General features: G+C 37.4%; 1 protein-coding gene across 1 annotated transcript; it reads right to left on the bottom strand.

The window, feature by feature from the left end:
• Positions 1 to 8,361: 8,361 nt before the first annotated feature.
• On the bottom strand, positions 8,362 to 19,097 carry LOC124240607 (zinc finger protein 782-like). The gene is made up of 4 exons (XM_046663700.1): positions 18,992 to 19,097; positions 11,133 to 11,228; positions 8,553 to 8,561; positions 8,362 to 8,396 (listed from the first exon to the last, which is right to left on the bottom strand). Exons 1-4 carry the CDS (start codon positions 19,095 to 19,097, stop codon positions 8,362 to 8,364), a joined length of 246 nt encoding a protein of 81 aa, XP_046519656.1.
• Between the last annotated feature and the right edge of the window lie 299 nt (positions 19,098 to 19,396).

Raw genomic sequence — 19,396 nt, 5'->3', positions numbered from 1 at the left:
ATCTACAAGGCAGAGGAAAGGAAGCATTAATGACTAGGACCCAGCTAATATTCTCTAATGGATGATGTAGTGCTGAGTGTGTCTTCTGGAATTGTCTCCATCAAGGGAGAAAACAGGGAAGTCTGAGCCAAATTATTGTTCTGTATCTCCTGATTTCCAAAGAATAACCCTAGGTAATAGGGGTGAACTTCTTCTACCTGTGGGTTACCTGACACTAAATTTAATTCAAATTCAATAACAATTTTAAAGGATCTCTTTAAGGTGGAAAGAAATGTCTAACTATTATCTCCAAGGAAAAAAAAACAACACAATTTTGAATAAAAGAATGAAGGACTTATCTACAATACAAAACATTACAAAGGCAGAGTAAACATCATCGTTAAAACAAATATAAACAAATAGGTAAAATAAAAAAGATCAGACAAGAGCCCAGAAATAAACCCACATATATATGGACAGCTAATTTTTGACAATGGAGCCAAGAGCATACAATGGGGAAAGGAAAGTCTCTTCAATAAATGGTGTTGGGAAAACTGGGCAGTCACATACAAAAGAATGAAAGAAGACCATCATCTTAGACCATGCACAAAAATCAACTCAAAATGGATTAAAGACTTGAATGTAAGACCTGAAACCATGAAACTTCTAGAAGAAAACATAGGCAACACGCTCTTTGATATCAGTCTTGGCAGCATATTTTCAAGTACTACGTCTGACCAGGCAAGGGAAACAAAAGAAAAAAATAAACAAATGGGACTGCATCAAACTAAAAAGCTTCTGCATAGCAAAGGAAACCATCAACAAAATGAAAAGACAACCTAACAACTGGGAGAAGATATTTGCAAATCATATATCAGATAAGGGGTTAATATCCAAAATATACAAAGAACTCATACATCTCAACAACAAAAAAACCAACAACCCAATTAAAAAATGGGCAAAAGATCTGAACAGAGATTTCTCCAAAGAAGATATATGGATGGCCACCAGGTACATGAAAACACGTTCAACATCATTAACTATATGCAAATCAAAACTACAATGAGATATCACCTCACTCCTGTCAGAATGGTTATAATTAACAAGTCAGGAAACAACAAGTGTTGAAGAGGATGTGGGGAGAAGGGAATCCTTGTACACTACTGGTGGGAGTGCAAACTGGTGCAGCTACTATGGAAAACAGTATGGAGTTTCCTCAGAAAATTAATAGATCTACTATATGATCCAGCTATTCCACAGCTGAATATCTATCCAAAGAACTTGAGGGGCCGGCTCCGTGGCCAAGTGGTTGAGTTCGCGGGCTCTGCTGCAGCGGCCCAGGGTTCGGATCATGGGCGCTGACATGGCACCGCTCATCAGGCCACGTTGAGGAGGTGTCCCACATCCCACAACTAGAAGGACCTGCAGCTAAGATATACAACTGTGTCCAGGGGGGGTTTGGGGAGATAAAGCAGAAAAAAAAACAAAGAACTTGAAAACACAAATGCATAAAGATACATGCATCCCTATGTTCATCGCAGCATTATACACAATAGCCAAGACCTGGAAGCAACCTAGGTGCCCATCAAGGGACGAATGGATAAAGAAGATGTGGTTTATATACACAGTGGAATACTACTCAGCCATAAGAAAGGATGAAATCCAGCCATTTGTGACAACATGGATGGACCTTGAGGGTATTGTGCTAAGTGAAATAAATCAGAGGGAGAAAGTCAAATACCATATGATCTCACTCATAAATAGAAGACAAAAACAATGACAAACAAACACATAGCAACAGAGATTGGATTGACAGTTACTAGAGGGGAAGGGAGGAGGAAGCAGGAGGAAAGGGGTCGTTAGGCACATGTGTGGTGTTGGATTATAATTAGTCTTTGGGTGGTCAACATGATATAATATACACAGAATTCAAAATATATTATGATGTACACCTGAAAGTTATATAATATTATAATTCAGTGTTACTGCTATAAAAACAAAAATAAAAATAAAAAAAGATCAGAAATACATGATAAAAGGAAACTGGGTCCAACTTGAAGGGCCTTCTACTGGCCAAATCTGAGATAATTTGAGCCTTAAAAATAAGGTCAAAGGTTACAACTTATTAAATAAAGGAACAATCTGAGTCTACAGTGACATAGTAAATAAGTAAATAAAGAAATGGGGAAGAAAGGAAAACTTTCTTGCCATCATAAATGCAGAAGGAATAATGGAATTAAAAAAATCGCTTTTTGGCAACCATAAAAATTGGATCGTAAATAAATGTTAAAACTAGTGGATGAATGCTTGAGGAGTAACAGGATACTTTTAACCTAAAATTCTCTCCTCAAGTTTATTAATACAAAGAATAAAATGGTAACTTTATGGTGGAGAAACTTAGAAGACACCACCTTAATGACATGTTCTAAGTTAAGATCACCAGTAATGGCATTGATGACATACACCTTCACCTGTAGTAAGAAGAACCCAGCAGCACTTCTGTGGTATTGCTGCCAAAGGAGCATAACCTAAATCGAAGAACAGAGAAATATCTGACAAAGCTAAACTGAAGGGTCTTCAACAGAACACATGCTGAACTCTTCAAATATCCCAAAGTCATGAAACAGAGAGGCTGAGGAACTGTTTAAGAGAGACTAGACACATAACTACAGAATGCAATGTATAATCATAGTTTTTTTGTTTGCTAAAAAGGACATTATTGGGAGAACTGGTAAAATGTCAATAAGGTCTGTAGGTTACATAACACACTATTTTACTAATGTTAATTTCTTGATTTTGATAAATGTACTGAGATTATTCAAGAAAATGACTTATTTTTAGGATATACACACTGAAGTGTTTAAGGGGCCTCATGTCTGCCACTTACACTCTAACACTTCAGGAAAACTTATAAACTCAATCCATCCACCCATCTGTCTAAGAGAGGGACGAGGGTAAAGCAAATATAGTAAAATGTTAACATTTTGGGGAGTCAGAGTGACAGTCATACTTTGTATTCTTCTTGCAACTTTTCCACAAATCACATACAAATTTTAATAAATTAGAGAGAAAAAACTCAGAAACAGATCAAGGTATATACAGATCAAGTTATCAGATGTTATTGGCTATATAAGAAAACCACAGAAAGAACATGGGTATTGCAGTTCTCAGGGAGTAAAACACTGCCTGATATATCTGCTTCTCACTACATATTATGTTACTTTCTCCTATTTCATTTCAAAAGTCCTAGGGCAGATGCTCATTGGCACATCTTCAATTAATGCTCTTCTCTGGAATAAATGAGGAAGTAGGAGGATGAGACAATTATTGGCCCACGTGGGTTATCTGTTGCCCTGTGGAGTACCTAGCAGACATTTGTAATACCACTACAAATGACAATTCATTATAAGAAACAAAGTATTCCAAATGAGTGGGAATGGTATGAAATAATCTAATGGTATAAGGACAATTGGCTATTCACCTAAAGAAAATATCACACTCCATCAAAAAAAGCCACAACACATAGTGGTCAAAGGATTTCTCAATTTAATGTGTTCCATATCTTTTACATGGGACTTAACTGGACACCACACTAAGTTCCCAAAGGAACCTATTAGTGCTGGTAACAGCAGCTATGAAGCAGAAATACTTCTTTTACACAATGATATTATGAATAACTTATTAATCATTGAGGAAACCCCTATAAACATTGTTCAGGGGTCTCACTGTACATAGCGGAGTCACTATCACTCTAAACCAAGCATTTCTGGCAGGGATAATATTGTCAAGGAGTCAAAAATTGGCTCCTGGGGGTAGCGGAGTGGGGATGAAAACAATCTTTTTAGGTATGAAGCACAAACATACAGTACATAAATAGATATACAATACATCTTTGATATGACACTATTATTGGGATAGGGCAATTACAAAAGAATCTAAAAGGGCTATCTAGGGGGGAGTGATAATGAAAAAAGCTGGAGAAACACTATGCAAGACAGATATATGGAGGGTGTATTTCCATGTTTAGTCCAAGCCAAGGGTTTATCTCTGCATCTTTGAGGGAGGGGTGGCTCTGGAAGTGAGGAAAAAGTGGGGAGTGGTTCCTAGACAGCCATCCAATAGAATCTGTTCAAACTTCTACCATTTTTTTCCGTATAAATTCAGGAAATACTGGCCATGATGGTGGTGGTGGTAGTAACAGTAATAATACTTAATGTGCATAACTCTTGCCACATGCCAGATGTTCTTCCATTTGCTTTAGCTAGATTAACTTCTTTAATCCTCATAATAATCTGATGAGGTGATATTATCCCCAATTTGCAGATGAGGATACTAAGATACAAAGTTTACATAACCTATCCAATGTCAAAAGGGCATCTAGGATTTCAGCATGTCCTCAACCACTATTTTAGGTCAACATTAGAAAGAAAACCACAGAGGACACAATATGACACTCCATTATAAAGAAGTACAAATGCAGACACTGCAGGGGTTACAGAGAATTAGGGTTCACACAATCCACCATATATAGGCAACTCACTGAGGCATATCAGGAATATGGAAGATAGGAATATTTTCTCTTACTGAGCATCACTGTTCACAGCTGCTCCAAAAATTAATAAGGCTCATTCTTTAAAATAATTGTGACTTTTTAATACTTTATATAAATACTGTTTATACTAATTGCATTGCTGAATCTGATACAACACAAAAATCTATAGAAAACATTGTCTGTCTTCGTTGCTGAAGAGGCGGCTCAGTAAAAACGGCCTTTCCTATACATACATGCTAGAAGACAACAGGATGTGGCAGGGTTGCAATTTTCAAGTATTTCCCATAAAGTGTTTATTGGTTGTTAACACTTATGTAGAAAGTCATAGTTAATGTTACAATAAAGTAAAAGGTACAAAATTCCTACAATGACATTGGGTTCCAATATATACATCAAACAGCTAAGAGGCATGCTTATACATCCTCACATAGACAAACACGAAAGAGCTCAGAGAATACTTACGTACAAATTTGATGCTGTTCTAATTATGCAATTTTTTTCTGGCCTTTAAAAATTTCCTATTATAGTGAATGTCTATGAGTGTTTTGTTAAATGTTGAATGTTTTGATATTACTCACAAAGCAAGAGTTCTGATATAACAATTTTAGATAAAGCCTTTTACTTATTTTTCTCAAATTGGTACTTTTTCCCTCAAAGCAATCATTGATAGATAATAAAGTCTGAAGGTTTGTTGAAAACTTTCACACATCCAAAACATTTATATTCTTAATTATCTAACATTCATTGAAAAATAATTTCTTGATAAAGGCTTCTCTCTATATGCTGAAATGTTGGCATTCTCTCTTGGTTTATTTCATTAATAATGAAGAATTGTGAATAAAAGCTGCAGATCATTCAGGCTATTGCCAGGGGTTTGTGTCTCCCATGTGACATTTCTGATGTACAGTAACTGATGAAGTCTCACAGAAGTCATATTCAATAGTGCATTAGCTGAGAGATGGGTAGGATATGTCAGTAACAACTAGACATAAACATGTAAAATTTTACCAGGGAACAAGTTTATTTCTTCCTCACAAAAAGTCTAAGCGCTGGAAGTGGAGGAGGAAGCTGCTCCACACATTCTTGGACTCTCGCTCCTTCCATCTTGAGCTCTCTCATGTTCGGTGCAGGAGTCCCAAGGTTGCCCTGAGGATCTCCATTTCATCCTGATGAGGGACAATACAAACAAGAAAGATTTTGAGGAATGTCTTCTAATAAGATTTGTTTGTCACCAACGTCCGCTTTCCACTAGCCAGAGATTGGTAATACGGTCCCACTTGGATAAAACAGTAGTTGGGAGATTAGACTAAGTGTGGGCCTGGGAAGAAGAGGAATGGTGAGAAAGTACTCAGTACATGCCACGTAGGAATTACCTACATGTAAGAGGGTGGACTTCTGATAGGAGGATTTCTGACGTCTTTTACCTTCATACGTCTTCTGTCCTGTGTTTTGATATACTATGAAGTCTCTCCCATCTATGTATTTTATACCATACTGAGAAAGTTGGCTTTTAGCCAACGTATTTACTATATTACACGTTTTCTTCACTGTGTGATTTATGTGGTGTTCAACGAAGTTTCATTACTGTCAGAAAGTCTGCAGATTTTTATAACTTTCTCCACAGTGTCAGTTTGTTGAGGGTTGAGTCCACACATAATATTTCCCATATTCATTGTCTTCAAGAGTTTCTTTCCTGGGAAAATTCTCTGAAATTCAATGAAGACTGTATTCTGGCTGAAAAATGCCCCATATACAGTACATTTCAAGGTTTTCTCTTTAATGTAAGTTCTCTGATACTTAGTGATTTCTTGCAGAGGAACTGTCTATGTATGTTAAGTTCACAAGATAGCTTCCATGTGCAAGTTCTCCAATCTTTTAGCCCAGATTTCTGGCTGTAATCTTTCTCATGTGAGAAAGATTACACACTCATAGAGTTCCTCCCTGTATGTGCTGTCTGATATACTGTGAAGTTTGATTTCAGACTAAGTTTTCCCATGGTCATATGCTTACTCCCCTGAGAGTCTTATTATGTTCTCTAAAGTATGACTTCTGACTGAAAAGTGTCCCATATTCATTGCATTCATAGGATTCCTTTTTTGAGTTCTCTGATGACTTCTCAGACCTGATGTCATGCTAAAAGCTTCCCCAGATTCATTACATTCATAGGATTTCTCCCTGTGTGAATTCTCTGATGATTTCTGAGGTTTGATATCTGGCTGAAAGTTTTTCCACATTCGTCACATTTATAGAGTTTCTCTCCTGTATGAGTTCTCTGATGATCTGTGAGGTTTGATTTATGGTTGAAAAATTTCTCACCCTCATTACATTCATAAGGTGTCTCACCTGTGTGAGTTCTCCAAAGGACTCTGAGGTGTGATTTATGAGTGGGAGTTTTCTCACATTTGTTACATTCACAGAGTTTCTCCCCTGTGTGAATTCTCTGATGTACTACTAAACCCGCCTTCTGGCTGAAACAGTTTCCACATTCAATGCATTCATAGGGTTTATCCCCTGAATTGGTTACCTGATGTTTTCCTAGGCCTGATTTCTAGCTGAAAGTTTTTCCACTCTCATCACATTTATAAGCTTTCTCCTGTGTGAGTTCTCTGAAGCAGAATGAGGCTTGACTTTTTACAAAAGAATTTTCCACAATCGTTAACATTCATAGGGTTTCTCAGCCGTGGAGCTCTTTGATGTTCTCTGAAGCATGACTTCTGGCTGAAAGCTTCCTCACATCCATTACGTTTATAGGGTTTCTGCTATGTGTATGTTCTCTTATGTCCTCTGAAGTATGACTTCTGGCTGAAAGCATTCGCACATTCATTACATTCACAGGGCTTCTTCTGTCTTGCACGTATTCGCTGATGTATTTTAAATACTGATTTCCAGAAGAATGTTGTCCCACATTCACTACATTCACAGGTTTTCTCATTTGTATGAGTTCTCTTTCATAAAATGGGGTATGACTTAGAAGATTTCACACAGTCATTCCACTCACAGGTTTTTGCCTCTATGAGAGTCTCCTGATGGACACTGAAAGCTGACTGGGAGATGAAGGTTTTCCTCTGTGTTATAATCACAGGGTTTCTCCATTATGTGAGTTCTCCGAATTACTATGATTTCTGGATTATCAATGAAATTTTTTCCATATTCAAAGGGTTTCATCCCTGTGTCAGTTCTCTGATGTTCTTCAAAGTCTAATTTTTGGTTGAAAGTTTATCCTCCTGTGTCAGTTCTCTGAAGTTGAGTGATCCTACTGAAATCATTCCCATTTTCATTATACTCCTATCTATGAAATTCACTATTACTCTTCTTTTCTGAATGTTCTGTGAGACAATGAGGGTTGATTTATGACATACATTTTTTTCTAAATTTATTTATTAGGTTTCTCTTTTGCGTGGGCACTTCTAGGTATAATAAGGGCAGTCTTATCGCAGAAAACTTTCTATGTTGATTATATTCAAAAGCTTTCCCCAAAGTCTGGATTGTCTGATGCTTAATAACTTCCTTCTTATGATTGAGAGCTTTCACATTTTTATTATATTCAGAAGATTTCTCTTCAATGTAAGTTCTTGCATCCCTAATACTGAAGAGCCATTTCTCACATACATTAAATTCATTATCCTTCTTTCTTGAAGATTTACAGTGTTGAGCCAATAGGATGAAACCCAGGTATGTAGGTCCTGCAGTATCATAATTACAGGGCATTTTTCTTGAATGAAAAATGTCAATGCCCAATTATATAGCGTTCCTGAGTGTTTCTCTTGCTCTGCAGTCAATGTGTTGTCATTGATGAATAAAATCTGCCACAAATGTTTGTCTTCATTTTCCTAGCTCTTTTCTAGGAGGTCATCAAGTTGGCAGTCTTCCAAAAATGAGAAAATTAGGAACATCATATGAAACATAAGACATTTCTTATGGAATGGGGCTTATACACATATCCCCTATTATATATTTATTTGACTCTGGTTTCCAGTCCAGTTTTCCAATAATAAAGTAATTCCAAGTGCATATTACCTACATTTTCTTTCTTGGGAAAAAAGAATTGTAGAGAAAGGGAACTGGTATGGAGTATACACGTTTTTGCATTTACAGCTCACTTGGATAATCCAGACTAATCTCCACATCTCAAGACCCTAAAGCTAATCACATCTGCAAAGTCTCTTTTGCCAGATTAACATTCACAGTCTCCAGGGACTGAGACTTGAGTATCTCTTGGGGACACTATTCAGCCTACCACACCCTATTATGCATTTCATTTGTTCCAGGCACTGAAATACAACCTTAAACAAAGCAGACTAGATTAGAATAAGCATTTAGGCGGGTATGACTAATCCAAAACTTGATGGATTATAGCAAGCATGATCAGCACCGCCAAATGAAGCAGAAAGGTATGTGGGACAGAAGTGGTACCACTGAAAACTTTCAATTTTGGCAGATAATTACAAATTCTGAAATACGATTTCAGGGTAAGAAGAGATAATGAGTGCTTCAGGGAATAATAAACACAGAGGAAGTGGAGAAGTAGACTATATGAGATGAGAGATGTCATTTAAATACAGTGGACATAGAAAGCCATACTGAGAAGGTGACATGACAAGATCTGACTTACCTTTTATATAAAGGCAATCCTTTGCTGGGTGTATCCGTAACAAACGTCATCTCCCATTCTTTAGTTTATCTCGTTTTGCCTTTTTGCAAACAAATTTGTTAGATTTTGCAAACCTAACAAATATGCAAAAAAACTCCTCTGTGCAAGTTAACAAGCAGCATAAAATGAACACCTATGGAATCACCATCCAGGTCAAGAAACAGAAAATAACTAGATTTGGAACACCCCTTGTATTCTTTCTTGAGTACAAATTTTCCATGCTTACAGGTCACTTCTCTCATGAAACTTATAATCACTTCCTTTTCTTTATAGTTTTACAACCCATGCATACATCCCTAAAAAAAACACAGCTTGGTTTTATCAGTTGCTTTATATAAACTGAATCATAGAGCTTGTTATAATCATTTCTGTCTTCTTCTTTTGCTCAACATTACTTGTGAGATCACCCACGTTTTTGTTTGTAGTTGAAGGTCAGTCCATTCCTTTTGCTGTATGACACTCCATGGACTACTAAGAGGAGCAGAATGGCCTGGCTCTGAGGTTTCCTATTGTTGCTGTAACAAACTACCACAAAGGTAGTGGCTTCAACATTCCAAATTTATTATCTTACAGTTTTATAGCTGGGAAGTACAACACAGGTCTCACCAGGTTAAAAATCAAGGTGTTGGCAGGGCAGCATCCTTTTGTGGAGGTACTTAGGGAGACAATCTGTTCACTTCTCACTTGGGTTGTTGGCAGAATTCAGTTTCTGGCAGTTGGAGGACTGTGGTCCTTCTTTCCTTGCTGGCTGTCAGCCAGCTCACAGAGGATACCTGCAGTTTTTGGCTCATAGCCCCTTCCCTTCTTCCATCCTTAAAGCCAGCAATGGTGACTGCGTCCCCCTCACCCTTTGGATCTCTCCAGTTTCTTCTTTGGCATCTCTCTAACTCTTCTGCTTTCTTCGTCCTCTATTAAAGGCCCATGTTATTACTTCGGGCCCACTCAGATAATCCAGGAAAATCTCCCTATTTCAAGGTCTACCTCTACCAAGTAATTGAAAATATTTAGATGTAAAACCAGGGGGCAAAGATCATGGGGGACCAAATCCTGTTTACGACAGGTATACATACCTTTAAGTTTCCTGGATTAACACCCAGTGACATCAAAAGCAAGCAGCAAGCAAGTTAACAACTCCACAAAAGCAATCATATATATATATACACACATATATACACATATACATATATATATATGGGCTTAGTAGAGTTTTAATAAAACTTTATTTACAAAAACTAGCAGCTGGCTATAATTTGCTAACCCCAGTTCTAGAGTTTCAGTTGTTCACTGGATTCGACAAGGAATCAAAGCGGTATATTAAGCTCTACTATACCTCATGTGTTCCTAGTTCTCCTTAAGTCTTGCAGTTTTTGTTTTACGCATCATGATGGTAATATATTTGGTGCACATATAATCAATACCTTTATATTTCCTTTTTAAACTGTGTTCTTTAGCAATATTCAAGTGCTCCTTTAGTTATTTAATGTTTTTGACCTGAATTCAACCTTAAGCAGTAGTTAAACGAACGCTGAGCTATTTGTATTTTATTGACTTAATAATTTATTATTTTGCATTTCAAACTTTCCAAGTTATTTCATAGGTATTGTATTTTGATAAAAATCTAACATCATATTCTATTAATAGGTTTTAAAATAATTTTCTATTGATTTTTCTAATTTTAATTGCTTTTATAATCTTAGTTTTTACTATTAAATATAACTGCATTCCTTGGTTTGTCGGATGTAAATGAGATACCTGGGCTCCTAGACATAAGAATGACAAGATGAACATGCTTCCATTGCATCCCTCATGTGACACTTTTCCCCTTCCACATTTTATGGGATCTAGTTTTCAAAGCTTCCAAAGATAAACGTGTCAGAAGTGTTCACCTCTAACTGTCCACTTTGGATCTAATTTCCCCTGAACACCTTCTGCTATTGCTCAGTAACTCACCTGGGGAGCTCCTGTTTAGGAATTCTTCCTCTAACAAATACGGCTCTTCTCCTTCCTCCAAGTTGAAGACCACTTTTGGTTTTGTAAAACAATACCCTGTAAAAGGCAAATAATTTAAAATATGGGTCAGCTGAATAGGCTTCAGTGTTTCTGAATGTCTAGGAAGGTCCAACTGTAAGAACAGGACATTGAAGGTGCTCATGTGACCCCTTTATGGGGATGGTAACAACAAAAATATATTCTGATGCTCAAAAAGTACCAATCTCCTTGAACTCCTGAATCACACACCTAAATAACATCAAATTCCAATAAACGTCCACATATACTTGGTTTTAAAAAAGGCACTACATACAGACTTCCACTTCTGCAACAATGGAATAACAGATCGATTTACCATCCCATGTCAAACAACTGGAAAACCACACAAAATATATGAAACAATGGTTTTTAGACATTGGACAATAGGCAGTAAATGATGTCATTTGGTGAAAGGAATGGTACAATGCCACTTTTGTATATTGAGAAAAGGGAAATAAATGAGACGTATCCTATAACTGACACAGCAGAGAGTTTCTAGGCACAGAAAGAGGATATCAAAACAGAGCCTGGCGATCTCAGTAAGTTGAGGGAATAAGAGTTCGAAGATTGGCCCTGAGCTAACATCTGTGCCAATCTTCCTGTATTTTTTGTATGTGGGATGCCGCCACAGCACGGTTTAATGAGCAGTGTGTAGGTCTGTGCCTGGGATCCGAACCCACGAACCCTGGGCTGCCAAAGCAGAGTGAGCGAACTTAAGTACTATGCCACTGGGCTGGCCCCCAAGTTCAAAGTCTAGAAAAGGCCTGGCAACTAGAGTCTTGGGGCAAAATGCTGGAGAAGAAAGCTGTACTGAGATAGAGCCATGGAGATATACAGAAGGGTCCCTGAGTTTTTGGCTGAGTAGTCAGTTGAGGATGCAGGTAAGGAAACTGCTCAGGGTTGGGAAAGATCAGTGAAAAGGAATAGACTGAAAATTGCCAAAGCACATGCAGGGTTGGGAAGTGTGTATTTCCCCAGCCAGAGGTTAAGGTGCTAACCCATGGGAAAACACGGGAGATCTGGCAGGACAGCCTAAGGGTTATGCCTTAGTAGAGACCAGATGAGCCCTGCCTCAGAGAGCGCTCTAATTCCACACAATAAAGCTAAAAAGAAGGTCCTAAAGGATCCAAACTAAGTCCAAATAACTGCATCCCAGAGAGTGGGGAAATATGTTAAGGCAAACACAAACTACACACTGCCTATAAGAAACCCATTTTAAACATAACACAGGTTAGAAATAAAAGGAAAACAATACCTTGCAGACACTAAACAAATGAAAGTCAGGGGGTTACAGTTGCACCACATGAAGTTCAGAAAAAGAAATATTGTCTGAGACAAACAGGACATGATGCATAACAACAAAGAGGATAATTCATCCAAAGGATATAACAATCACAACAGATGGCAGATATGTCTGGTAACAGAACTTCCAAATGCACAGAAAAGCCCGATGGAATTGGAAGGCTTGGCAAATCCACAGTTACACTTGGACATCAACACAACTTCCTCAGTAACTGAGAACAAGTAGACAAAAAATCAGAGAGAATGTGGAAGACTTGAATAATACAATCAGTTTGACCTAATTTTCATCTATACAACACGAGATACCAAAACAAAAAAAGCATTATCTTTAAGCACATATTGAACATTCAGAAGGATATATCATATGCTGGACCATAACAATTTTCAATAAATGAAAAACATTAAGTTCATGTAGACTATGTTTTCTGAACAAAAAGGAATTCAATCACAAACTAGTAACGCTAAATAATTAGGTAAAGCCCAACTACTTAGAAATTAAACAACAGACTTCTGCACTGCCAATCTGTCAAAGTATAAATCATAAGACAAATAAGAATATAATCTCGAACTAAATGAAAATGAAAACAGCATATATAAATTGGGTGATGCAACTAAAACAGTGCTGAGAGAAAAACATATAGCCTTAAATGCTTCTATTAGAAAAAAGAAAACTTTCAAATTATGATCTAAGCTTCTACCATAAAATGTTAGAAAAAAGGCCAAATTAAACTAAAATTAAGTAGAAGAAAGACAACAAAAAAATGAAACAGAAGTGAGGAAAATAATTGAGGAATCAATGAAACTAAAATCTGCTTATTTGAAAAGATCAATACACTTGATAAACTGGCCATGTAAAAAAGAAGATGCAGGTGCTGGCCCTGTGGCTGAATGGTTAAAGTTCCACACACTCAACTTGGGTGGCCAGTGTTCGTGGGTCTGGATCCTAGGTGCGGACTTGCACTGCTTGTCAGCCATGATGTGGCGGTGACCCACATACAAAATGGAGGAGGACTGGCACAGATGTCAGCTCAAGGCTAATCTTCTTCAAGCAAAAAAAAGAGGGAGATAGGTGGGGCTGGCCTCGTGGCCGAGTGGTTAAGTTCGCGCGCATCCGGGTGGCGTCCCACATGCCACAACTAGAAGGACCCACAACAAAGAATATACAACTATGTACTGGGGAGCTTTGGGGAGAAAAAGGAAAAAAATAAAATCTTTAAAAAAAAAAAGAGGGAGATTGGTGGTGGATGTTAGCTCTGGGTGAATCTCAGCAAAAAAAAGAAGATGCAAATAACTAATATTGAGAATGAAAGAGGGGATATCAATATTGATGCTACAGATACTAAAAGGATAATAAGGAAATATTATAAGTAGCATTATACCAATAAGTTCAATATCTTATATAAAATTGTCAAATTCTTTGAAAGACACTACCTATCAAAGCCTGTTCAAAAAGGCAGAGGAAAAAAAAGCTACCTGAATAGCAGTATACCTATTAAAGAAGTTAAATTTATAATTAAGAACTTTCCAGGTTCAGATAGCTTCAGTGGTGAATTCAACCAAACATTTAAAAAAGAAATAATACGAATTCTATACAAACTTTTCTAGAAAATGGTAACACATTTCACTCACTCTATGAAGCAAGAATTACCATGACATCAGACTCAGGAAAACACAATAACAAGAAAATAAATCTACAATTATCCTTTTAGAAATATAGATGCAAAAATCCTTAAAAAAGTGTTAGCAAAATATAAAAAAGGTTAACATGTCATGACCAACTGGGGTTCATCTCAGGAGTATAAGATTTTTGAACATTCAAAAATCAACATAATCTCACATCACATATAAAAATAACTCAAAGCGGGATGGATCAAAGACTTAAATGTAAGAGTTAAATCTACGCAATTCTTAGAAAAAACATAGGAGAAAGTCTTCATGACCCTGGATTCTTAGATCATAACAATGATCTTATATGCACGACAATGGTTTTTTAGATGTGACACTAAAACAAGCAAAAATAGATAAATTGAGTAAAGAAAAAATACGTAAATTGGACTCCATCAAAATTTAAAACTTTTATGCCTCAAAGGATACCATCAAGTAAGTGAGAAGACGACCTACTGAATAGGACAAAATATTTACATATCAAAAATATTCAATAAGGGACTTGCATCTAGGATACATAAACAACTCTCATAACTCAACAATAAAAAAACAAGTAACCCAATTAAAAAACAGGCAAAGGATCTGAATAGACATGTCTCCAAAGATATAAAAATTGCCAATAAGAACATGAAAAGATAGTCAACATTATTAGTCATGAGAGAAATGCAAATCAAAACCACAATGAGATACCATTTCACATCTACATAAAACGGCTATGATTAAAGAAATAGGAGATGAGGATGCAGAAACTGAAATTCTCACACATTGCTGGTGGGAACGTAAAATGGCCTAGCTCCTTTGGAAAGAGTCCAGCAGTTGCTCAAAAGGTTAAACACACAGTTATCATACGAATTAGTAATTTCATTCCTAGGTATATACCTCAGAGAAATGAAAACTAATGTCCACACAAAAACCTGTGCATGAATGTTCATAGCGGCATTATTCTTCATATTCAAAAAATGGAAGCAAGCTAAATGTCCATCAACTGATGAATGGATAAAACCTGGTCTATCCATAAAATGAAATATTATTTGGCAATAAAAAGAAATGAAGCACTGACAGATGCTATAACATGGATCAACCTGGAGAACCTGTTACGTGAAGGAAATCAGACACAAAAGACCACATATTGTATGATTCCATTTATATGGAATGCTGAGAATAGTCAGACCCATAGGCACAGAAGCGGATTAGTGGTTGCCCAGGGCTGAGAGGGATGGGAACGATGGGGGCGTGTGTGGCAGTTAAAGGTACGAGGTTTTCCTTTGGGTGATGAAAATGTTCTAAAATGGATTGAGGTGATTGCACAACTCTGTGAATATACTAAAAAAGTTCTGAATTATACACTTAAAAATGGATGAATTTTATGCTATGGAACATATCTCAATCAAGCTGTTACAATAAATCAATGTAATTCATAATATTAATCAAATAAAAAAGAAAAACCATACAATCATCTCAGAAGATAAGGAAAAGGCTTTTTACAAAATTCAACATCCATTGATAAATTAAAAAAGAAAAACTTCAGCAAACTATGAAGAGAACAAATTCCTCAATCTAATAAATGGCAACTCTGAAAAACCTACAGATAACATCATATTTTGTGTTGAAAGATGAATGCTTCCCCCTAAGATGAGGAATGTGGCAAGGACGCCTCCTCTTGCAATTTGTATTCAGTATTATTGGAAGTCCTAACCAGTCCTAACCTAACTAAAGAAAAATATATGCAGGGGCCAGCCTTCTGGCACAGTGGTTAAGTTCACATGATCTGCTTTGGTGGCCTGGGGGTCGTGGGTTTGGATCCTGGGCTAGGACCTATACACTGATCACAAAGCCATGCTGTGGCAGCATCCTGCATACAAAATAGAGCAAGATTGGCACAGATGTTAGCTCAGCGGCAATCTTCCTCAAGCAAAAAGAGGAAGATTGGCAAGAGATGTTAGCTCAGGGCCAATCTTCCTCATCTAAAAAAAAAAAAGGAAAGAAAGAAAGAAAGAAAAATATATGTCAACTAATTGTATTTAAAGACACTTCCAATAAACAACTGAAAATTAAAAGTTAACAAATTTCCAACTGCAAAGGGTAGGTCTCAGATTATACTTGTAAGACAGTGTTATGGGCTGAATTTTGTCTCCCCTTCCCACCTCAAATTTTTATGTTGAAGTCCTAACACCCAGTACCTCAGAATGTGACTATATTTGGAGAGAGGGACTTTAAACAGGTAATTAATTTAAAATGAGGCCATTAGGGTGAGCCCTAATCCAATCTGACCAGTGTTCTTGTAAAAGAAAATGTGGACATACAAGAAGACAACAGGAGGCACACACAGAGGAAAGGCCATGTAAGGACACAGGGAGGAGGTGGTTGTCTGCAAGCTAAGGAGAGAGGCCTCAGGGCAAACCAAACCTACACCGTGATCTTACATTTCTAGCCTCCAGAACTGTGAGAAAAAAATTCCTGTTGTTTAAGCAACCCAGCCCATGGCATTTTGTTACGGCAGTCCTACTACAGACAGGTACACTGAAAACCATAAAATATTGCAAAGAAAGAGAAAAATCCCAAACAAAAGGAGAGACACATCATTTTCATGGCACAGAATGACTCAATATTATGAAGATGTAAAATCATTCCCAAACTGAGCACAGATGGGGGACAATCCCAGTTGGAATTCTGGCAGGGCTTCTGAAGACACTGACAAATAATTCTAAAATTTATATGGGAATGCAAAGAAACCATATGTGCCAAAACAATTTTCAAAAGATGAACAACACTGGAGGACTTAGCCTTTCTGATTTCAAAACTTATTACAGTTACATTAATCAAGAGTGTGGTATTAGCATAAAGATAGACATACAGATCAATGAAAGAAAATATAGTCCAGAGAGATCCACACTTTATGGTCAATTTATTATTTTTTTATTTTTATTTTTTATTTTATTTTTTTTAAGGAAGATTAGCCCTGAGCTAACTACTGCCAGTCCTCCTCTTTTTTTGCTGAGGAAGCCTGACCCTGAGCTAACATCGGTGCCCATCTTCCTCTACTTTGCATGTAGGACACCTACCACAGCATGGCATGCCAAGAGGTGCCATGTCCGCACCTGGGATCCAAACCGGCGAACCCCAGGCTGCCGAGAAGCAGAATGTGTGAACTTAACCGCTGTGCCACCGGGACGGCTCCCAAATTATTTTTGACAAAGGTGCGAAGGCAGTTCAATCCAGAAAGAATAACTTATGCATCTGTTATTGCTGATATAATTGGATTTCAAAATGTGAAAAATAAACCACAACTCTAGTCTACACAATATAGAGAAATACCTGGCAATGGATCATAAACTTCGTGTTAAACATAAACGTATAAAACTTCTTGAAGAAAACAGGAGAAAATCTTAAGTGTGCAATAGAAGATTCACCTTGCCCAAAGAAAGTTTTGGCTTCTTTCCAGCTCCTGGAGAGGTAAGCCCGAGGGTACTGGGATGTCCTGCCTGCTAAGAGTGTCTTTGTTTACCTAAGGACAATGCTAACTATGTGATTTATGGTGGGTAGGGCCCTTGGGCCACATGGTCTTGGTTTGACGTCTGGAGGGGCTGGAGATTGAGGTTAGCCAAGCAGGCCATCAGCCATGTCTACATTACTGACTCCCAATAAAAACCCTGGAGACCAACGCCCGGGTGAGCTTTGCTGGTTGGCAATACTCTGTGTGCATTACCATACACCCTTGCTGGGAAAAAAGAGGACTGCCCACATGACTCTCCTGGGATAGGACAGCTGGAAGCTTTGTACCTGGTGTCTCCTGGACTGTGCTCTACGTGCCTCTTCCCTTTGTTGATTTTAGTCTACATCCTTTTGCTGTAATAAACCATAAACAAGAGTATAATGGCTTTTCTGAGCTCTGTGAATCCTTCTAGTGAATCCTTGAACCTGCAAGTGGTCTTGGAGACCTCCCAAACTGCACTTAGTGACTTTGCATTAGACAGAGATTTCCGAAACAGAACACAAAAACGCATCTGCAACGTCATTAGCCATTAGGGAAATACAAATTAAAACCTACTAAGCTACAACTAGATACCCAACAGAATGGTGAAAAATAGTAAGACTAGAAGACCAAGTGTTAGGATGTGGAGCAACCAGAACTCTCATTCCTTGTTAATAGGCATGAAAGCAATATAACCCCTTGGAAACATTTAGCCGTTTTTTATAAAGCTAAACATACACTTTTCCTAAGATCCAGCGATCAACTCCTCAGTATTTACGTATGAGAAATGACAAATGTTCACACAGATTTGCACTCAAACATTCATAACAGTTTAATTCATAACGGCTCCAAATTGGAAACAACCAAAATGTCTATCAATTGGTAAGTAGACAACAGACTATATACGTACAAATGACCACAACTCAGAAATAAAAATAACAAACTACTAATGTACAAAATGTGTTTGAATCTCAAAAGCACTATGCTCAGTGAAAGAAGTCAGGCAAAGGAGAGTATATGCTGTATGATTCCACTTACATGTAATTATAAAAAAGGCAAAACATGGTAGAAGCTGAATAGCAGATGCGAGGACCCTGGGGGAGTGGGAGGATGGGAATGACTACAAAGGGCTACAAGGTACATTTTGGGGTGATGGAAATATTCTATATCATGATTTTGGTGACAAAAATCAACTGTATATATTTCTCAAAACTCAATAATTGTACAACGAAAACTGTTGAGTTTCGTTTTTTGTTAAATACACCTCCACAACAATAATTAACATTAAAAAACAAAAAACAGGTTACATTCTAGAGGGAGTCACATGGTAAGGTCTGCTCACCCACGGAGACCAGGTGGCTGTAGTTCTCCAGCATCAGATCTCTGTACAGGGCCCTCTGAGCAGGGCCCAGGTGCCGCCACTCCTCTTGGGTGAACTCCACAGTCATGTCCTTGAATGACACCGCTGCCTGTAACAGCACATTTCTATTCAATACGGAGAGTTCAGAAACAGGAGACCTGGAAAATATCTTTGGGAATTAATTCTTATCATGTTTACTGTCGAGAGTTTAAGACAAAATGCTATAAAGGATGCCTATTATGGCCCTAACTTTGTCTTATACTTTGGGGTTCTCATACAATTAGTACAAATATTACTCTCATATCCTAATTAATTTGTATGTACTTATATTATAAACCTACATTACCAGTTAATCTAATACTGATAATGGCAGGTAGAATAACGGTG

Source organism: Equus quagga, chromosome 6, assembly GCF_021613505.1.
Source record: "Equus quagga isolate Etosha38 chromosome 6, UCLA_HA_Equagga_1.0, whole genome shotgun sequence".
Lineage (NCBI taxonomy): Eukaryota > Metazoa > Chordata > Mammalia > Perissodactyla > Equidae > Equus > Equus quagga.
Note: the sequence above shows the minus strand (reverse complement) of the source record. Positions and strands in the feature narration are given on the sequence as shown.